The 23,011-nt window shown below is 43.5% G+C and overlaps 1 protein-coding gene across 1 annotated transcript in view; it reads right to left on the bottom strand.

The window, feature by feature from the left end:
- Nucleotides 1-23,011, bottom strand: part of LOC311128776 (alsin-like) — a 119,841-nt gene that overhangs the window by 94,436 nt on the left and 2,394 nt on the right. Inside the window, exons 5-7 of the mRNA XM_084161019.1 lie at nucleotides 18,980-19,150; nucleotides 15,831-16,944; nucleotides 2,018-2,256 (exon numbers count right to left, since the gene is read on the bottom strand). Coding sequence (XP_084017145.1) covers nucleotides 2,018-2,256; nucleotides 15,831-16,944; nucleotides 18,980-19,150 — 1,524 coding nt within the window. The remainder of the gene's footprint in view (nucleotides 1-2,017; nucleotides 2,257-15,830; nucleotides 16,945-18,979; nucleotides 19,151-23,011) is intronic.

Genomic DNA, 23,011 nt, shown 5'->3' with positions numbered 1-23,011 from the left:
AGTGTTGTGGTGTCTCTCTTTATGTAGTGTTTTGGTGTCTCTCTTTATGTAGTGTTGTGGTGTCTCTCTTTATGTAGTGTTGTGGTGTCTCTCTTTATGTAGTGTTGTGGTGTCTCTCTTTATGTAGTGTTGTGGTGTCTCTCTTTATGTAGTGTTGTGGTGTCTCTCTTTATGTAGTGTTGTGGTGTCTCTCTTTATGTAGTGTTGTGGGGTCTCTCTTTATGTAGTGTTGTGGTGTCTCTCTTTATGTAGTGTTGTGGTGTCTCTCTTTATGTAGTGTTGTGGGGTCTCTCTTTATGTAGTGTTGTGGTGTCTCTCTTTATGTAGTGTTGTGGTGTCTCTCTTTATGTAGTGTTTTGGTGTCTCTCTTTATGTAGTGTTGTGGTGTCTCTCTTTATGTAGTGTTGTGGTGTCTCTTTATGTAGTGTTGTGGCATCTCTCTTTATGTAGTGTTGTGGTGTCTCTCTTTATGTAGTGTTGTGGTCTCTCTTTATGTAGTGTTGTGGGGTCTCTCTTTATGTAGTGTTGTGGTGTCTCTCTTTATGTAGTGTTGTGGTCTCTCTTTATGTAGTATTGTGGTGTCTCTCTTTATGTATTGTTGTGGTGTCTCTCTTTATGTAGTGTTGTGGTGTCTCTCTTTATGTAGTGTTGTGGTGTCTCTCTTTATGTAGTGTTGTGGTGTCTCTCTTTATGTAGTGTTGTGGTGTCTCTCTTTATGTAGTGTTGTGGTGTCTCTCTTTATGTAGTGTTGTGGTGTCTCTCTTTATGTAGTGTTGTGGTGTCTCTCTTTATGTAGTGTTGTGGTGTCTCTCTTTATGTAGTGTTTTGGTGTCTCTCTTTATGTAGTGTTGTGGGGTCTCTCTTTATGTAGTGTTGTGGTGTCTCTCTTTATGTAGTGTTGTGGTCTCTCTTTATGTAGTATTGTGGTGTCTCTCTTTATGTATTGTTGTGGTGTCTCTCTTTATGTAGTGTTGTGGTGTCTCTCTTTATGTAGTGTTGTGGTGTCTCTCTTTATGTAGTGTTGTGGTGTCTCTCTTTATGTAGTGTTGTGGTGTCTCTCTTTATGTAGTGTTGTGGTGTCTCTCTTTATGTAGTGTTGTGGTGTCTCTCTTTATGTAGTGTTGTGGTGTCTCTCTTTATGTAGTGTTGTGGGGTCTCTCTTTATGTAGTGTTGTGGTGTCTCTCTGTATGTAGTGTTGTGGTGTCTCTCTTTAAGTAGTGTTGTGGTGTCTCTCTTTATGTAGTGTTGTGGTGTCTCTCTTTATGTAGTGTTGTGGTGTCTCTCTTTATGTAGTGTTGTGGGGTCTCTCTTTATGTAGTGTTGTGGTGTCTCTCTTTATGTAGTGTTGTGGTGTCTCTCTTGTCGTGATGTGTGTTTTGTCCTATATTTTTAATCCCAGCCCCCGTCCCCGCAGGAGGCCTTTTGCCTTTTGGTAGGCTGTCATAGTAAATAAGAATTTGTTCTTAACTGACTTGCCCAGTTAAACAAAGGTTAAATAAAAAGATTTAAAAAACGTATAGGAAGGTACAATATTAGACCTCATGCTATATCCTCACACCATAACAACTTCAACAGTCTCTCCTCTAAATTCGAAGGAAGAGAGTGAATCCAATACTAAAATGGCTAATGATGTTCAATAGTATGAGGCAATAGTATGAGGTAATAGTATGAGGTAATAGTATAAGGTAATAGTATAAAGTATGAGGTAATAGTATGAGGTAATAGTATGAGGTAATAGTATGAGGTAATAGTATGAGTTAATAGTATGAGGCAATAGTATGAGGTAATAGTATGAGGTAATAGTATGAGGTAATAGTATGAGGCAATAGTATGAGGTAATAGTATGAGGTAATAGTATGAGGTAATAGTATAAGGTAATAGTATGAGGTAATAGTATGAGGTAATAGTATGAGGTAATAGTATAAGGTAATAGTATAAGGCAATAGTATGAGGTAATAGTATGAGGTAATAGTATGAGGGTACTGTGAGTGTGATGGGGATTGTGTGTGTTGTTACCTGACACTGTGCAGTGAGGGCCAGTGAGTGGTGTGTCCCTGCAGCTACCTTCACTACCTCCTCTCCATTCAGGATCTTGATACACAGTGGCTGGAGCCTGGGTAGCTGGTCTCCGTGGCCCAGCTGTCCCTCCTTCCCCCGGCCCCAGCTCCACACCTCTGTGTTCAGGGAGGGCAGGGCCTCCACTACCTCCTCCTTCCTGGAGCGGGTGGTCCTCCTGCTGGGTAGCTCAGGGGATGCTGGAAGGAAAAACAAAGGAGTCAAAATGCTATTGAGATATGAACATACTTTGTTTCACGGAAACATGGCTCTCTCGGGATATTCTGTCGAAATCGGTCCAGCCAGATGGGTTCTCAGTTCATCGCGCAGGCAGAAATAAATATCTCTCCGGGAAGCAGAAGGGCGGGGGTGTGTGTTTCATGATTAACGACTCATGGTGTAATTGTAGTAACATACAGGAACTCAAGTCCTTCTGTTCACCCGACCTAGAATACCTCACAATCAAATGCCGACCGTATTATCTCCCAAGATAATTCTCTTCGGTTATAGTCACGGCCGTGTATATCCCCCCTCAAGCCGATACCACGACGGCCCGCAAAGAACTTCACTGGACTTAATGCAAACTGGAAACCACATATCCTGAGGCTGCATTTATTGTAGCTGGGGATTTTAACAAAGTAAATTTAAGGACTAGGGTGCCTAAGTTCTATCAACATAACAACTGTCGTACTCGGGCTGCTAAAATTCTCGACCATTGGTATTCAAACTTTCGGGATAGTTATAGGCCCTCCCCCGCCCTCCTTTCTGCAAATCTGACCACGACTCCATTTTGCTCCTCTCTTCCTATAAGCAGAAACTCAAACAGGAAGTACCCGTGCTAAGGACTATTCAACGCTGGTCTGACCAATCGGAATCCACACTTCAAGATTGTTTTGATCACGCGGACTGGGATGTTCCGGGGCAGCTTGCGAAAATAATTTTTGACGAAAACACTGAAACGGTGACTGTGTTTATCAGGAAGTGTATAGGAGATTTTGTACCCACTGTAACTATTAAAACCTACCCTAACCAGAAACCGTGGATAGACGGCAGCATTCGCGCATTAAACACGCAAAACATCAGTATAGAGACAAAGTGGAGTCGCAATTCAACGGATCACACACGAGACGTATGTGGCAGGGTCTACAGACAATCACGGACTACAAAAGGAAAACCAGCAACCATAGTACCCTCCAAGCTCATCATTAAGCTCAAGGCCCTGGGTCTGAACCCCACCCTGTGCAACTGGGTCCTGGACTTCCTGACGGGCTGCCCCCAGGTGGTGAAGGTAGGAAACAACATCTCCACTTCGCTGATCCTCAACACTGGGGCCCCACAAGGGTGTGTGCTCAGCCCCCTCCTGTACTCCCTGTTCACCCATGACTGCGTGGCCAAGCACGCCTCCAACTTAATCATCAAGTTTGCAGACGACACAACAGTAGTATGCTTGATTACCAACAATGACGAGACAGCCTACAGGGAGGAGGTGAGGGCTCTGGGAGTGTGGTGCCAGGAAAATAACCTCTCACTCAACATCAACAAAACGAAGGAGCTGATCGTGGACTTCAGGAGACAGCAGAGGGAGCACACCCCTATCCACATCGGCGGGACCACAGTGGAGAAGGTGAAAAGCTTCAAGTTCCTCGGCGTACACATCACTAACAATCTGAAATGGTCCACCCACACAGACAGTGTGGTGAAGAAGGCCAACAGCGCATCTTCAACCTCAGGAGGCTGAAGAAATTGGTCTTGGCCCCTAAGACCCTCACAAAGTTTTACAGATGCACAATTGAGAGCATCCTGTCGGGCTGTATCACCTCCTGGTACAGCAACTGCACCACCCGCAACCGCAGGGCTCTCCAGAGGGTGGTGCGGTCTGCCCAACGCATCACAGGGGGCACACTGCCTGCCCTCCAGGACACCTACAGCACCCGATGTCACAGGAAGGCCAAAAAGATCATCAAGGACATCAACCAACCCGAGCCACTGCCTGTTTACCCCGCTATCATCCAGAAGGCGAGGTCAGTACAGGTGCATCAAAGCTGAGACAGAGAGACTGAAAAACTGCTTCTAACTCAAGGCCATCAGACTGTTAAATAGCCATCACTAGCCGGCCTACACCCAGTACTCTGCTCTGAACTTAGTCACTGTCACTAGCCGGCTACCACCCGGTTACTCAACCCTGCACCTTAGAGGCTGATGCCCTATGTACATAGACATGGAATCACTGGTCACTTTAATAATGGAACACTGGTCACTTTAATAATGTTTACATACTGTTTTACCCATTTCGTATGTATATACTGTATTCTAGTCAATACCACCTATTCAACTATTGCTCTATATATACTATATTCTATCCTACGTATTCTTCAGATATACTACATATTCTATCCACATACTGTCCATAATGTCTATACATCCCATCACATATAAACAAAAACACATATATATATATATATATATATATATATATATATATATATATATATATATATATATACACACATATACAGTGCATTTGGCAAGTATTCAGACCCCTTGACTTTTCCCACATTTTGTTACGTTACAGCCTTATTATCAAATTGATTAAATAAAAATGTTTCCTCATCAATCTACACACAATACCCCATAATGACAAAGCAAAAACTGGTTTTTAGAAATGTTTGCAAATGTATTACAAATAAAAACCAGAAATACCTTATTTACATAAATATTCAGAACCTTTGCTATGAAACTCGAAATTGAGCTCAGGTGCATCCTGTTTCCATTGATCATCCTTGAGATGTTTCTACAACTTGATTGGAATCCACCTGTGGTAAATTCAATTGATTGGACATGATTTGGAAAGGCACACACCTGTCTATATAGGGTCCCACAGTTGACAGTGCATGTCAGAGCAAAAACCAAGCCATGAGGTCGAAGGAAATGTCCATAGAGCTCCGAGATAACATTGTGTCAAGGCACAGATCTGGGGAAGGGTACCAAAAAATGTCTGCAGCATTGAAGGTCCCCAAGAACACTGTGTATTATAGTGAGGTCTGGGGTCCGCTCACCAACCAAGAATCATGTCATGTCTATATATATATATACAGTGTCTTCGGAAAGTATTCAGACCCCTTGACTTTTCCCACATTTTGTTACGTTACAGCCTTATTCTAAAATGGATAAATAGTTTTTTCCCCTCATCAATCTACACACAATACCCCATAATGACAAAGCAAAAATAGGTTTTTAGAAATGTTAGCAAATGTATTAAAAATAAAAAACTGAAATATAACATTTACATAAGTATTCAGACCCTTTACTCAGTACTTTGTTGAAGCACCTTTGGCAGCGATTACAGCCTCGAGTCTTTTTGGGTATGACACTACAAGCTTGGCACACCTGTATTTGGGGAGTTTCTCCCATTCTTCTCTGCAGATCCTCTTAAGCTCTGTCAGGTTGGATGGGAGTGTTGCTGCACAGCTATTTTCAGGTCTCTCCAGAGATGTTCGATTGGGTTCAAGTCCGGGGTCTGGATGGGCCACTCAAGGACATTCAGAGACTTGTCCCGAAGCCACTCCTGCGTTGTCTTGGCTGTGTGCTTAGGGTCGTTGTCCTGTTGGAAGGTGAACCTTCACCCCAGTCTGAGGTCCTGAGCGCTCTGGAGCAGGTTTTCATTAAGGATCTCTCTGTACTTCGCTCCGTTAATCTTTCCCTCGATCCTGACTAGTCTCCCAGTCCCTGCCGCTGAAAAACATCCCCACAGCATGATGCTGCCACCACCATGCTTCACCGTAGGGATGGTGCCAGGTTTCCTCCAGACGTGACGCTTGGCATTCAGGCCAAAGAGTTCAATCTTGGTTTCATCAGACCTGAGTATCTTGTTTCTCATGGTCAGAGTCCTTTAGGTGACTTTTGGCAAACTCCAAGCAGGCTGTCATGTGCCTTTTACTGAGGAGTGGCTTCTGTCTGGCCACTCTACCATAAAGGCCTGATTGGTGGAGTGCTGCAGAGATGGTTGTCCTTCTGGCAGGTTCTCCCATCTCCACAGAGGAACTCTAGAGCTCTGTCAGAGTGACCATCGGGTTCTTGGTCAACTCCCTGACCAAGACCCTTCTCCCCTGATTGCTCAGTTTGGCCGGGCGGCCAGCTCTAGGAATAGTCTTGGTGGTTCCAAACTTCTTCCATTTAAGAATGATGGAGGCCACTGTGTTCTTGGGGACCTTCAATGCTGCAGACATTGTTTTTGTACCCTTCCCCAGACCTGTGCCTCGACACAATGCTGTCTCGGAGCTCTACGGACAGTTCCTTCGACCTCATGGCTTGGTTTTTGCTCTGACATGCACTGTCAACTGTGTGACCTTATATAGACAGGTGTGTGCCTTTCCAAATAATGTCCAATCAATTGAATTTACCACAGGTGGACTCCAATCAAGTTGTAGAAACATCTCAAGGATGATCAATGGAAACAGGATGCACCTGAGCTCAATTTCGAATCTCATAGTAAAGGGTCTGAATACTTATGTAAATAAGGTATTTCAGTTTTCATTTGCAAACATTTCTAAAAACCTGTTTTCGCTTTGTCATTATGGGGTATTGTGTGTAGATTGCTGACGATTTAAAAAAATGTAATCCATTTTAGAATAAGGCTGTAATGTAACAAAATGTGTAAAACATCAAGGTTCTGAATACTTTCCGAAGGCGCTGAATACTCCGGACTCCAACATTGCTTTTCCTAATATTTATATATTTCTTAATGCTATCATTTTACTTTAGATGTGTGTGTATTGTTGTGTATTGTTAGATATTACTGCACTGTTGGAGCTAGGAACACAAGCATTTCGCTACACCCACAATAACACCTGCTAAATATGTGTATGCGACCAATAAAATTGTATCATCAAGTTTGCTCCCGACGACGAGGCAGCCTATAGGGAGGAGGTCAGAGACCTGGCCGTGTGTTGCCAGGACAACAACCTCTCCCTCAACGTCAGCAAGACAAAGAAGCTGATCATGGACTACAGGAAACGGAGGGGAGAGCACGCCCCCTTCCACATCGATAGGTCTGTACTGGAGCGGGTCGAGAGCTTCAAGTTCCTCTGTGTCCACGTCACTGAGGAATTGACATGGTTCACACACACCCACACAGTTGTGAAGGGGGCACAACAGCGCCTCTTCCCCGTCAGGAGGCTGAAAATATTTGGCATGGGCCCTCAAAAAGTTCTACAGCTTCACCATTGAGAGCATTTTGATTGGCTGCATCACCGCTTGATGTGGCAACTGCAAGGCACCCGACCGCTACAGACTGGGGCCATAGAGTGTGCAAAGCTGACATAAAGGCAAAGGGTGGCTATTTGAAGAATCTCAAATATAAAATATATTTTGATTTGTTTAACACTTTTTTGGTTACTACATGATTCCATATGTGTTATTTCATAATTTTGATGTCTTCACTATTATTCTACAATGTAGAAAATAGTAAAAAAATAAAGAAAAACCCTTGAATGAGTAGGTGAGTCCAAACTTTTGACTGGTACCGTACATACATCTATGCATTTTCTCTGAAAACTGATTTTGACAACTGATTTGCATTTCTGGGGTGAGGCAAACTAAATGAGAAAATCTTTGTGTTACTTTAAAACCAAGCTAACATGAAACCATTCTGCTACAAGACCATGGTGCTTGCCTACGGAGCTGTGAGGGGAACGGCACCTCCGTACCTTCAGGCTCTGATCAGTCCCTACACCCAAACGAGGGCATTGCGTTCATCCACCTCTGGCCTGCTGGCTCCCCTTCCTCTGCGGAAGCATAGTTCCCGCTCAGCCCAGTCAAAACTGTTCGCTGCTCTGGCACCCCAATGGTGGAACAAGCTCCCTCACGACGCCAGGACAGCGGAGTCACTCACCACCTTCCAGAGACATTTGAAACCCCACCTCTTTAAGGAATACCTGGGATAGGATAAAGTAATCCTTCTACCCCCCCTTACCCCAACCCAAACCCCAACCCCAAAACAAAAAAACAAAAAAAACATAGGGTCAGAGCGTCTGCTGATCTGAAGTACGCCCGCTGAGTATAAAATATAAGGATTATTATAGATACCCCAAAATAGATTGAATGTCATTCACACAAAAATCAAGTGCATTTAATCTAAATATGGGTATAGGAGGAAATCAAGTGGTCACTGGGTTTTTCATCCTCAGTCACTAGCTATCTTAAATGATGTATCCCCCCTTCACTTGATGTTGGGTGAGTCCCCTTTCCTATGAAAAAAACAAAAACACAACTAGAGATTTTATGCAATTAGCATAAAATGCAATGAGATATTTGACGCAGGTACAGTTGAAGTCGGAAGTTTACATACACCTTACCCAAATACATTTAAACTCAGTTTTTCACAATTCCTGACATTTCATCCTAGTAAAAATTCCCTGTCTTAGGTCAGTTAGGATCACAACTTTATTTTAAGAATGTGAAATGTCAGAATAATAGTAGAGAGAATTATTTATTTCAGCTTTTATTTCTTTCATCACATTCCCAGTGGGTCAGAAGTTTACATACACTCAATTAGTATTTGGTAGCATTGCCTTTAAATTGTTTAACTTGGGTCAAACGTTTCGGGTAGCCTTCCACAAGCTTCCCACAATAAGTTGGGTGAATTTTGGCCCATTCCTCCTGACAGAGCTGGTGTAACTGAGTCAGGTTTGTAGGCCTCCTTGTTCAAACATGCTTTTTCAGTTCTGCCCACAAATGTTATATAGGATTGAGGTCAGGGCTTTGTGATGGCCACTCCAATACCTTAACTTTGTTGTCCTCAAGCCATTTTGCCACAACTTTGGAAGTATGCTTGGGGTCATTGTCCATTTGGAAGACCCATTTGCGACCACGCTTTAACTTCCTGACTGATGTCTTGAGATGTTGCTTCAATATATCCACATCATTTTCCTTCCTCATGATGCCATCTATTTTGTGAAGTGCACCAGTCCCTCCTGCAGCAAAGCACCCCCACAGCATGATGCTGCCACCCCCGTGTTTCAGCTTGCAAGTCCCCCCTTTTTCCTCCAAACATTTTTTATTTTCTTTCACCTTTATTTAACCAGGTAAGCCAGTTGAGAAACAAGTTCTCATTTACAACTGCGACCTGGCCAAGATAAAGCAAAGCAGTGCGATAAAAAACAACACAGAGTTACATATGGGGTAAAGCAAAACATAAAGTCAAAAATATAACAGAAAATATATATACAGTGTGTGCAAATGTAGTAAGTTATGGAGGTAAGGCAATAAATAGGCTATAGTGCAAAATAATGACAATTTAGTATTAACACTGGAATGATAGATGTGCAAGAGATGATGTGCAAATAGAGATACTGGGGTGCAAATGAGCAAAATAAATAACAATATGGGGATGAGGTAGTTGGGTGGGCTAATTTCAGATGGGCTGTGTACAGGTGCAGTGATCGGTAAGGTGCTCTGACAACTGATGCTTAAAGTTAGTGAGGGATATAAGAGTCTCCAGCTGCAGAGATTTTTGCAGTTCATTCCAGTCATTGGCAGCAGAGAACTGGAAGGAATGGCGGCCAAAGGAGGTGTTGGCTTTGGGGATGACCAGTGAGATATACCTGCTGGAGCGCATCCTAAGGGTGGGTGTTGCTATGGTGACCAATGAGCTAAGATAAGACGGGGATTTGCCTAGCAGTGATTTATAGATGACCTGGAGCCAGTGGGTTTGGCGACGAATATGTAGTGAGGACCAGCCAACAAGAGCGTACAGGTCACAGTGGTGGGTAGTATATGGGGCTTTGGTGACAAAACGGATGGCACTGTGATAGACTACATCCAATTTGCTGAGTAGAGTGTTGGAGGCTATTTTGTAAATGACATCGCCGAAGTCAAGGATCGGTAGGATAGTCAGTTTAACGAGGGCATGTTTGGCAGCATGAGTGAAGGATGCTTTGTTGCGAAATAGGAAGCCGATTCTAGATTTAACTTTGGATTGGAGATTCTTAATGTGAGTCTGGAAGGAGAGTTTACAGTCTAACCAGACACCTAGATATTTGTAGTTGTCCACATACTCTAGGTCAGACCCGCCGAGAGTAGTGATTCTAGTCGGGTGGGCGGGTGCCAGCAGCTTTCGATTGAAGAGCATGTATTTAGTTGTACTAGTGTTTAAGAGCAGTTGGAGGCTACGGAAGGAGTGTTGTATGGCGTTGAAGCTCGTTTGGAGGTTTGTTAACACAGTTTCCAATGAAGGGCCAGATGTATACAAAATGGTGTCGTCTGCGTAGAGTTGGATCTGAGAGTCACCGGCAGCAAGAGCGACATCATTGATATACACAGAGAAAAGAGTCAGCCCAAGAATTGAACCCTGTGGCACCCCCATAGAGATTGCCAGAGGTCCAGACAACAGGCCCTCCGATTTGACACATTGAACTCTATCTGAGAAGTAGTTGGTGAATCAGGCGAGGCAGTCATTTGAGAAACCAAGGCTATTTAGTCTGCCAATAAGAATGCAGTGGTTGACAGAGTCGAAAAGCCTTGGCCAGGTCGATGAAGACGGCTGCACAGTACTGTCTATTATCGATCGCGGTTATAATTTTGTTTAGGACCTTGAGCAAGGCTGAGTTGCACCCATGACCAGCTCGGAAACCGGATTGCATAGCGGAGAAGGTACGGTGGGATTCGAAATGGTCGGTGATCTGTTTGTTAACTTGGCTTTCAAAAGCTTTCGAAAAGCAGGGCAGGATGGATATAGGTCTGTAACAGTTTAGATCTAGAGTGTCACCCCCTTTGAAGAGGGGGATGACCGCGGCAGCTTTCCAATCTCTGGGGATCTCAGACGTTACGAAAGAGAGGTTGAACAGGCTAGTAATAGGGGTTGCAATAATTTCGGCTAATAATTTTAGAAAGAAAGGGTCCAGATTGTCTAGCCCAGATGATATGTAGGGGTCCAGATTTTGCAGCTCTTTCAGAACATCAGCTGTCTGAATTTGTGTGAAGGAGAAGCGGGTTGGGGGCATGGGCAAGTTGCAGCGGAGGGTGCAGAGCTGGTGGCCAGGGTAGTGGTAGCCAGGTGGATAGCATGGCCAGCCGTAGCAAAATGCTTGTTGAAATTATCAATTATTGTAGATTTATCGGTGGTGATAGTGTTTCCTAGCCTCAGTTCAGTGGGCAGCTTGGGAGGAGGTGCTCTTATTCTCCATGGACTTTACAGTGTCCCAAAACTTTTTGGAGTTAGTGCTACAGGATGCAAATTTCTGTTTGAAAAAGCTAGCGTTTGCTTTCCTAACTGCTTGTGTATATTGGTTCCTAACTTCTCTGAAAAGTTGCATATCGCTGGGGCTATTTGATGCTAATGCAGTACGCCACAGGATGTTTTTGTGCTGGTCAAGGGCATTCAAGTCTGAGGAGAACCAGGGGCTATATCTGTTCTTAGTTCTGAATTTTTTGAATGGGGCATGCTTATTTAAGATTGAGAGGAAAGCACTTTTAAAGAACAACCAGGTATCCTCTACTGACGGAATGAGATCGATATCCATCCAGGATACCTGGGCCAGGTCAATTAGGAAGGCCTGCTCGCTCCTGAGTGGCGCAGTGGTCTAAGGCACTGCATCGCAGTGCTAACTGTGCTACTAGAGATCCTGGTTCGAATCCAGGCTCTGTCGCAGCCGGCCGCGACCGGGAGACTCATGGGCAGCGCCCAGTGTCGTCCAGGGTAGGGGAGGGAATGGCCGGCAGGGATGTAGCTCAGTTGATAGAGCATGGCGTTTGCAACGCCAGGGTTGTGGGTTTGATTCCCACGGGGGGCCAGTATAAAAAAATATGTATTCACTAACTGTAAGTCGCTCTGGATAAGAGCGTCTGCTAAATGACTAAAATGTAAATGTAAAATGTAAAGTGTTTTAGGGAGCGTTTGACAGTGATGAGGGGTGGTCGTTTGACCGTGGACCCGTTACGGACGCAGGCAATAATGCAGTGATCGTTGAGATCCTGGTTGAAGACAGCGGAGGTGTATTTAGAGGGTAAATTAGTCAGGATGATATCTATGAGGGTGCCAATGTTTACGGATTTAGGGTTGTACCTGGTAGGTTCCTTGATAATTTGTGTGAGATTGAGGGCATCTAGTTTGGATTGTAGGATGGCCGGGGTGTTAAGCATATCCCAGTTTAGGTCACCAAGCAAAACGAACTCTGAGGATAGATGGGGGGTAATCAATTCACATATGGTGTCCAGGGTACAGCTGGGGGCTGAGGGGGTCTGTAGCAAGCGGCAACAGTGAGAGACTTATTTCTGGAAAGGTGGATTTTTAGAAGTAGGAGCTCAAGCTGTTTGGGCACAGACCTGGATAGTATGATAGAGCTCTGCAGGCTATCTCTACAGTAGATTGCAACTCCACCCCCTTTGGCAGTTCTACCTAGACGGAAAATGTTGTAGTTGGCGATGGACATTTCTGAATCTTTGGTGGCCTTCCTAAGCCAGGATTCAGATACTGCTAGAACATCAGGGTTGGCGGAGTGTGCTAACGCAGTGAATAACTCAAACTTAGGGAGGAGGCTTCTGACTTTAACGTGCAAAAAGCCAATGCTTTTACGGTAACAGAAGTGAACAAATGATAGCGCTTGGGGAGTAGGAGTGATACTGGGGGCTGCAGGGCCTGGGTTAGCCTCTACATCACCAGAGGAACAGAGGAGGACTAGAATAAGGATACGGCTAAAGGCTTTAAGAACTGGTCTTCTAGTGCGTTGAGTACAGAGAATAAAAGGTGCAGATTTTCCTGGCGTTGTAGAATAGATTCAGGGCATTATGTACAGACAAGGATATGGAAGGATATGAGTACAGTGGAGGTAAACCTAAGCGTTGGGTAACAATGAAAGAGATAGCATCACTGGAGGCACCGATTGAGCCGGTCTCCGCGTGTATAAGGGGTGGAACAAAGGAGCTATTTGAGGCAGTTTGAGAGGGACTTGGGGCTCTACAGTGAAATTGTATAATAAGAAATAACTGGAACAGCAATAGGCAAGGCATATTGACATGAGAGAGAGGCATAAAGCAATCACAGGTGTTATTCGAGAGAGCTAAGACAACAACTGGTAATGGCGATGAAAGTTTGGGCTGAGGCTAAACAGATAAACAGGACAGGGTACCGTGTAAAGGAACAGTCCAGCAGGCATCAGCTGTGCAGCTGAGTGATCATAAGGTCCAGTGAACAGCAATGTGAGTCCGAGAGCAGTTCGAATTGGTGCTACAGCACAGGCGATCAGGAAGCACGGCTGTTGAATTGCGTATGCTAGCGGGCCGTGGCTAGCAGATGGATCTTTGTGGTCGTCGCAACGGGAAGCCTGTTGAAACCACAGATGATTACATCGGCAGACCAGTCGTGATGGATCGGCGGGGCTCCGTGTCGACACTAGGAGGTCCCGTCCGGTTGACAGAGAGGTAGATAGCCGGGAGATGGGCCTGACTCGAGGCTAGCTCAAGGCTGATTAGCCAACCACAACATCCATTCGGTTGCAGCTAGCTAGTTGCGATGATCCAGTGTTAAAGGTCCAGTGATTCAGTGATTCCGGCAGAAAGCCTGATATGTTCTGGGTCAAACATAACGATTGTGATTATGGCCAAACAGTTCTATTTTTGTTTCATCAGACTAGAGGACATTTCTCCAAAAAGTACGATCTTTGTCCCAATGTGCAGTTGCAAACCGTAGTCTGACTTATTTTGGGCGGTTTTGGAGCAGTGCCTTCTTCCTTGCTGAGCGGCCTTTCAGGTTATGTCAATATAGGACTCGTTTTACTGTGGATATAGATACTTTTGTACCTGTTTCCTCCAGCATCTTCACAAGGTCCTTTGCTGTTGTTCTGGGATTGATTTGCACTTTCCGCACCAAAGTACGTTCATCTCTAGGAGACAGAACACGTCTCCTTCCTGAGCAGTATGGCTGCGTGGTCCCATGGTGTTTATACTTGCGTACTATTGTTTGTACAGATGAACGTGGTACCTTCAGGCATTTGGAAATTGTTCCCAAGGATGAACCAGACTTGTGGAGGTCTACAATTCTTTTTCTGAGGTCTTGGCTGATTTATTTTGATTTTCCCATGATGTCAAGCAAAGAGGCACTGAGTTTGAAGGTAGGCCTTGAAATACATCCACAGGTACACCTCCAATTGACTCAAATGATGTCAATTAGCCTATCAGAAGCTTCTAAAGCCATGACATCATTTTCTGGAATTTTCCAAGCTGTTTAAAGGCACAGTCAACATAGTGTATGTAAACTTCTGACCCACTGGAATTGTGATACAGTGAATTATAAGTGAAATAATCTGTCTGTAAACAATTGTTGGAAAAATTACTTGTGTCATGCACAAAGTAGATGTCCTAACCGACTTACCAAAACTATAGTTTGTTAACAAGAAATTTGTGGAGTGGTTGAAAAACAAGTTTTAATGACTCCAACCTAAGTGTATGTAAACTTCCGACTTCAACTGTATTTACTTTGCAACATGTATTGTCATTCACTAAAACAAAATATATTTTTGTATGAGCTATACATCTGTGTACCTGGCGTTTTTGTACCCCTCTACTAGCTAACTAAATGGAGAAGTCCTGTCCCAGAAAGGCAGTCCGTTCTGCATGCCTTCTTGACATTGATACAATGTGTCACTAGTAGCCTAACTGCCATAGCTATCTTGCTAGCTAATTTAGCTAGCTCATCAACCAGTCTTTTCCTTGCTAATTCTGCATGATGGCACTTATTAAAGCCTTGCGTTTCACTGTCACCACTGGTCATCTATCGAAGCCACGAAGCCAGCAGGGTTGCATCGGTTTCCATTGGACTGGAGCTTGCTAGGCTTGCTAGCTAGGTAGCTAACGCTAGCTAGCTAACACAAGCTGATTATCATGTAGCAACCTATGCTGACTTGCGTCGCTAGCATGCTATTGTTTGCTAGCCAGCTAATGTCTATACAACATAGTCGTGGGTCCACAAAATCAAGCAAATGGTACTGAACTCATGACAAAATCATGATGATATTCGCATGTTTTGACATTGTAGTGGCTATTGTTGTTTTGTTTTGTTTTTTGCTTAATGACATTGCGAATATCATCTGTTTGGCATTTAACTCTGATTTAACTACTGGTATGTATTTAATCTGGTTTCGGCATGAGAAAGTTTGTGAAGTCCCAAACTCTCACGAGATGCTGCGAGAATTTGCGCACTCACGGATACGGAGCCTCAGAAATAAAAGATCCGGCCACGGATTAGGAGCGAAGAGGAAAGGAGAACCCTTTGAAGAACCCTTTTTGGTTGCAGGTAGAACCCTTTTGATTTCCATGTAGAACCCAAAAGGGTTCTACCCTGAACCAAAAAGGGTTCTCCTATGGGGACAGCCGAAGAACCCTTCTGGAACCCTTTGCATATCGACTCGGTACTGGTACTCCCTGTATATACAGTAGCCATATTATTACCTGCTACTTCCTGTATATAACCATGTTATTACCTGGTACTTCCTGTATATAACCATGTTATTACCTGCTACTTCCTGTATATAACCATGTTATTACCTGCTACTTCCTGTATATAACCATGTTATTACCTGATACTTCCTGTATATAACCATGTTGTTATTTTTACTCGTCATTGTTATTCGTTATTCACGGTGTATTTATTCCTTGTGTCACTATTTTAATTTTTCAATATTTAAAAAAAGGTCCCGTAAGTAAGCATTTCACTGTTAATCTACACACCTGTTGTTTTTTTCGAAGCATGTGACAAAATAAAATGTGATTTGACCACACCTACCACGAGAGAGGAGAGGAGGTAGTGAGTGTCGTCTATTAGCCCCTGTGACCTCCTCTAGCAGAATATCAGTCAGACTGGAGCATTTCTTCCCCTGCAACGTCTCCTCCTCCACACAGAGACGCACCTCCTGGGTGGCCTTCCTGTATGCCAGGACAGGCCCAGACCTAGCCTCCCTCAGGATACACCCTTCACTCTTAGATGAGTCACAGAGGCTGCTGGAGGAGCCGGTGCGTAAAGTGGTGTTTCCCTCGAAGGGTGAGGCAGAGGCAGTATTGTCCATTAAAGCTAAGGCACCTGTGTAGTTCTCTGGTAGTGAACATGATAAGCTGGATGGCATGGTGGTGTCATTTGTAGGTTGTGGTGGAAGATACGGTGTTAAGGTTAAGGCAGAAGGTTGGTCTTGATCAGGTAGGTAACAGTTTAGGCACTGTCCTGGGAGTGGATCCCCTGTTGTTTGATTGGCTAAGATGAGTGAATCCCCTGTTGTCTGATTGGCTAAGGTGAGTGGATCCCCTGATGTCTCACTGGCTAAGGTGATTGGATTCCCTGTGATGTCATTCTGCTCAGCCGGGCTCAGGATGTGATCAGACCTTCTCTTGTCCTTCAGTTCCTCGGTTGAAGATGTGGTTTTGATCCTCACCTGAGTGCTGTCTGTCTCTGTCGGAGTCCCAAGGCCATGTCTTTGAGGGTCTGAGGTATCCTCTTGGTCACTTTGTTCTTTGGAGCCAGACTCTCTGAGAGAGCTGTCAGGAAAGAGGTATTTAGGGCCTTTAATGGGGTCTTGGGCTAGGTCTGGGTCAGGGCCCAGATCAGGGCTGACTGCCTGAGAGAGTGGGCAGGCTGAGGCTCTGAGTCTCTGGGCTAAGGAGGACTGTCTGGCAGGGGAGGCCTGTCTGGATCTCGAGCAGCTCCCTGGTTTGGTATCGGCCAGCTCAATCCCTAGGGGGCAGTAGTGGCTGTCGTTGATGATGACATGGTCCTCTTTATCCACCATAGAGAACAGCGGCTGGTTGCACTGGCCACACTTTTCAGTAGCCGTCGGCCGGGTGAACTGAGAGTCTTGTGGAGGGAAGCGCCGGACCAGGGCCAGGCTGTGGTATCCTCCACACGCCACCTGCACCACAATGGAAAGAAGTCAGTAGACTTTATTATATTGGGTTTTTAAATCCTCAATCATTTTTAATGTACAGTATGTATTGTTGAAATGACTGAGGCAACTCTAGACGTATTTCACATACAGTATCAGTCAAACGTTTGGACACACCTACTCATTCAAGGGTTTTTCTTCATTTTTACTATTTTCTACATTGTAGAATAATAGTGAAGACATCTAAACTATGAAATAACACATATGGAATCATGTAGTAACCAAAAAAGTGTTAAACAAATCAAAATATAGTTTATATTTGAGATTTTTCAAATAGCCATGCTTTGCCTTTATGGCAGCTTTGCACACTCTTGGCATTCTCTCAACCAGCTTCACCTTGAATGCTTTTCCAACAGTCTTGAAGGAGTTCCCACATATGCTGAGCACTTGTTGGCTGCTTTTCCTTCACTCTGCCGTCCGACTCATCCCAAACCATCTCAATTGGGTTGAGGTCGGGGGGTTGTGGAGGCCAGGTCATCTGATGCAGCACTCCATCACTCTCCTTCTTGGTAAAATAGCTCTTACACAGCCTGGAGGTGTGTTGGGTCATTGTCCTGTTGAAAAACAAATGATAGTCCCACTAAGCCCAAACCAGATGGGATGGCGTATCGCTGCAGAATGCTGTGGTAGCCATGCTGGTTAAGTGTGCCTTGAATTCTAAATAAATCACAGACAGTGTCACCAGCAAAGCACCCCCACACCATAACACCTCCTCCTCCATGCTTTACGGTGGGAACTACACATGCGGAGATCATCCGTTCACCCACACTGCGTCTCACAAGGACTCGGCGGTTGGAACCAAAAATCTCCAATTTGGACTCCAGACCAAAGGACAAATTTCCACCAGTCTAATGTCCATTGCTCGTGTTTCTTGGCCCAAGCAGGTCTCTTCTTCTTACTGGTGTCCTTTGGCTCCCGAGTGGCGCAGCGGTCTAAGGCACTGCATCTCAGTGCTAGAGGCGTCACTACAGACCGAGTGGCGCAGCGGTCTAAGGCACTGCATCTCAGTGCTTGAGGCGTCACTACAGACCCCCTGGTTCGATTTCAAGCTGTATCACAACCGGCCGTGATTGGGAGTCCCATAGGGCGGCGCACAATTGGCCCATTGTTGTCCAGGTTTGGCCGGGGTAGGCCGTCATTGTAAATAAGAATTTGTTCTTAACTGACTTGCCTAGTTAAATAAAGGTAAAATAAAAAAATAGTAGTGGTTTCTTTGCAGCAATTCGACCATGAAGGCCTGATTCACACAGTCTCCTCTGAACAGTTGATGTTGAGATATGTCTGTTACTTGAACTCTGTGAAGCATTTATTTGGCCTGCAATTTCTGAGGCTGGTAACTCTAATGAACTTATCCTCTGCAGCAGATGTAACTCTGGGTCTTCCATTCCTGTGGTGGTCCTCATGAGAGACAGTTTCATCATAGCGCTTGATGGTTTTTGCGACTGTACTTGAAGAAACTTTCAAAGTTCTTGACATTTTCTGTATTGACTTACCTTGATGTCTTAAAGTAATGATGGACTGTCGTTTCTCTTTGCTTATTTGAGCTGTTCTTGCCATAATATGGACTTGGTCTTTTACCAAATAGGGCTATCTTCTGTATACCACCCCTACCTTGTCACAACACAACTGATTGGCTCAAACGCATTAAGAAGGAAATACATTCCACAAATTAACTTTTAAGAAGGCACACCTGTTAATTGAAATGCATTCCAGGTGACTACCTCATGAAGCTGGTTGAGAGAATGCCAAGCGTGTGCAAAGCTGTCATCAAGGCAAAGGGTGGCTATTTGAAGAATCTCAAATATAAAATATATTTTGATTTTTTTGGTCACTACATGATTCCATATGTGTTATTTCATAGTTTTGACGTCTTCACTATTATTCTACAATGTAGAAAATAGTACAAATAAAGAAAAACCCTTGAATGAGTAGGTGTGTCCAAACTTTTGACTGGTAGTGTATGTCTAATAAGATGCATTGATTCATTGATTCACTCACTCACCTGAACCACATGCCTCCCAGCCAGGTGCTCCACCTTCTGGGGTCTCCACACAGGGAACACACTGGTGACCAGGCCCAGCTGGCAGCCGCTGCCCCAGGCCCACACCTCATGCTGGGCAGACAGAGCCAGAGTGTGCTGCTCCCCACAGGCTACCTCCAGGACCCTGATGATCTGTGGAAGGTCACAATCACAATCACCAAGTCCATTTTACATGTACCAGGGATTGGACCTGGCGAAGCGGTGCTGGAATCGTCTAACAATAATTATAAAACGGGTTGTTTGGATCCTGGATGCTGGGATTTATAGCACCACAGTCCCCACATTCTCCTGGTAAAGCCTGTGAACAGTTCCATTTGAATTATCAATGCGCATTCACTGTCCCACAGCCCAGCAAGGCAATTTATAAACTTAATCTCCCCTGGAAAAAGTGTCTAGACAATATTTCCTCATGCTACTAGGCTAGAATTTGGTTTGGAACAGTTGGGGTTTATCTACACCACTGCTCTCTGCCTCTCCAACCTGTGGAACAATGTTGTAGTTTTTTTGGCGATCTCCACTGTCCCGTGCATATGAATGTGACAAGACCGACAGCTTCTCTGATCCAGGCCAATTCATTTATCAGGCTCATTATAATGGATATAGCCAAAGAACTGCCAACAGAAACAAAAGTAAAACAAACTTAAGTTCACATAGTTTGCTGTCTTTTCAGCTGCTTGATGTGATTGTGTGTTAGCTTTAGTTAATAATAATAATAATATGCCATTTAGCAGACGCTTTTATCCAAAGCGACTTACAGTCATGCATGCATAAATAAAACATTTTTTGTGTATGGGTGGTCCTGGGGATCGAACCCACTACCTTGGCGTTACAAGCGCCGTGCTCTACCAGCTGAGCTACAGAGGACCAGTGTGCTAGCAGAGGAGGAGGAGCTAGCCTGCATAGCAACATGCCAATGATTTGTTTCGCATAGCAACCGTTGCAATTAGAATGGATAGAATGAAGGACTAGCCCATTTGGCTAGCAGCTTCAGAATCTCAGAACTAACGACTGGCTTTTGCCCAGAATATTTTGTATGGTGGAAGTTTTTAATGAAAACATGTCGTTAATCTTTTTTTTATATGTTGGCAACCGTTTTATAAAACCATTAAGGCACTCGAACGCGGGAATTATCGTGAATAACACCCCCGGACCTTGGCTTCGCCTCAGGCCTAAGAACAGCCCGGGAATTATCGTGAATAACACCCCCGGACCTTGGCATCGCCTCAGGCCTAAGAACAGCCCGGGAATTATCGTGAATAACACCCCCGGACCTTGGCTTCGCCTCAGGCCTAAGAGCAGCACTTAGTCAGGAGTTATTCAGGTGGTCATATTATTTATAATTATTTATTATCCCTGGGATATCATGCCTTATTGCTTAACCAGACCAGAATATAGACAGAAGGGTTCTTAACCAGAATAGACAGAATATAGACAGAAGGGTTCTTAACCAGAATAGACTGACAGAATATAGACAGAAGGGTTCTTAACCAGAACAGACAGACAGAATATAGACAGAAGGGTTCTTAACCAGAACAGACAGACAGAATATAGACAGAAGGGTTCTTAACCAGAATAGACAGAATATAGACAGAAGGGTTCTTAACCAGAACAGACAGACAGAATATAGACAGAAGGGTTCTTAACCAGAATAGACAGAATATAGACAGAAGGGTTCTTAACCAGAACAGACAGAATATAGACAGAAGGGTTCTTAACCAGAACAGACAGACAGAATATAGACAGAAGGGTTCTTAACCAGAACAGACAGACAGAATATAGACAGAAGGGTTCTTAACCAGAACAGACAGACAGAATATAGACAGAAGGGTTCTTAACCAGAACAGACAGACAGAATTTAGACAGAAGGGTTCTTAACCAGAACAAACAGACAGAATATAGACAGAAGGGTTCTTAACCAGAACAGACAGAATATAGACAGAAGGGTTCTTAACCAGAATAGACAGACAGAATATAGACAGAAGGGTTCTTAACCAGAACAGACAGACAGAATATAGACAGAAGGGTCCTTAACCAGAATAGACAGAATATAGACAGAAGGGTTCTTAACCAGAATAGACTGACAGAATATAGACAGAAGGGTTCTTAACCAGAACAAATAGACAGAATATAGACAGAAGGGTTCTTAACCAGAACAGACAGACAGAATATAGACAGAAGGGTTCTTAACCAGAATAGACATACAGAATATAGACAGAAGGGTTCTTAACCAGAACAAACAGACAGAATATAGACAGAAGGGTTCTTAACCAGAATAGACTGACAGAATATAGACAGAAGGGTTCTTAACCAGAATAGACTGACAGAATATAGACAGAAGGGTTCTTAACCAGAATAGACTGACAGAATATAGACAGAAGGGTTCTTAACCAGAACAAATAGACAGAATATAAACAGAAGGGTTCTTAACCAGAACAAATAGACAGAATATAGACAGAAGGGTTCTTAACCAGAACAAATAGACAGAATATAAACAGAAGGGTTCTTAACCAGAATAGACAGAATATAGACAGAAGGGTTCTTAACCAGAATAGACAGAATATAGACAGAAGGGTTCTTAACCAGAATAGACAGACAGAATATAGACAGAAGGGTTCTTAACCAGAACAGACAGACAGAATATAGACAGAAGGGTTCATAAACAGAATAGACAGACAGAATATAGACAGAAGGGTTCTTAACCAGAACAGACAGAATATAGACAGAAGGGTTCTTAACCAGAACAGACAGAATATAGACAGAAGGGTTCTTAACCAGAATAGACAGACAGAATATAGACAGAAGGGTTCTTAACCAGAATAGACAGACAGAATATAGACAGAAGGGTTCTTAACCAGAACAGACAGACAGAATATAGACAGAAGGGTTCATAACCAGAATAGACAGACAGAATATAGACAGAAGGGTTCTTAACCAGAACAGACAGACAGAATATAGACAGAAGGGTTCATAACCAGAATAGACAGACAGAATATAGACAGAAGGGTTCTTAACCAGAACAGACAGACAGAATATAGACAGAAGGGTTCTTAACCAGTACCGTAAAGACAGTATATACAGTACCGTAAAGACAGTATATACAGTACCGTAAAGACAGTATATACAGTACCGTAAAGACAGTATATACAGTACCGTAAAGACAGTATATACAGTACCGTAAAGACAGTATATACAGAACCGTAAAGACAGTATATACAGTACCGTAAAGACAGTATATACAGTACAGTAAAGACAGTATATACAGTACCGTAAAGACAGTATATACAGTACCGTAAAGACAGTATATACAGTACCGTAAAGACAGTATATACAGTACCGTAAAGACAGTATATACAGTACCGTAAAGACAGTATATACAGTACCGTAAAGACAGTATATACAGTACCGTAAAGACAGTATATACAGAACAGTAAAGACAGTATATACAGTACCGTAAAGACAGTATATACAGTACCGTAAAGACAGTATATACAGTACCGTAAAGACAGTATATACAGTACCGTAAAGACAGTATATACAGTACCGTAAAGACAGTATATACAGTACCGTAAAGACAGTATAAACAGAACAGTAAAGACAGTATATACAGTACCGTAAAGACAGTATATACAGTACCGTAAAGACAGTATATACAGTACCGTAAAGACAGTATATACAGTACCGTAAAGACAGTATATACAGAACAGTAAAGACAGTATATACAGTACCGTAAAGACAGTATATACAGTACCGTAAATACAGTATATACAGTACCGTAAAGACAGTATATACAGTACCGTAAAGACAGTATATACAGTACCGTAAAGACAGTATATACAGTACCGTAAAGACAGTATATACAGTACCGTAAAGACAGTATATACAGTACCGTAAAGACAGTATATACAGTACCGTAAAGACAGTACTTCTCACCAGGTTTCCATCCAACCTTCTTATGCGAGTAAAGTACATTTCGGATAACAACGACAGGCCTGA

The sequence above is a fragment of the Coregonus lavaretus genome (genome assembly GCF_964263955.1).
Source record: "Coregonus lavaretus genome assembly, chromosome: 5".
Taxonomy (NCBI): Eukaryota; Metazoa; Chordata; class Actinopteri; order Salmoniformes; family Salmonidae; genus Coregonus; species Coregonus lavaretus.
Note: the sequence above shows the minus strand (reverse complement) of the source record. Positions and strands in the feature narration are given on the sequence as shown.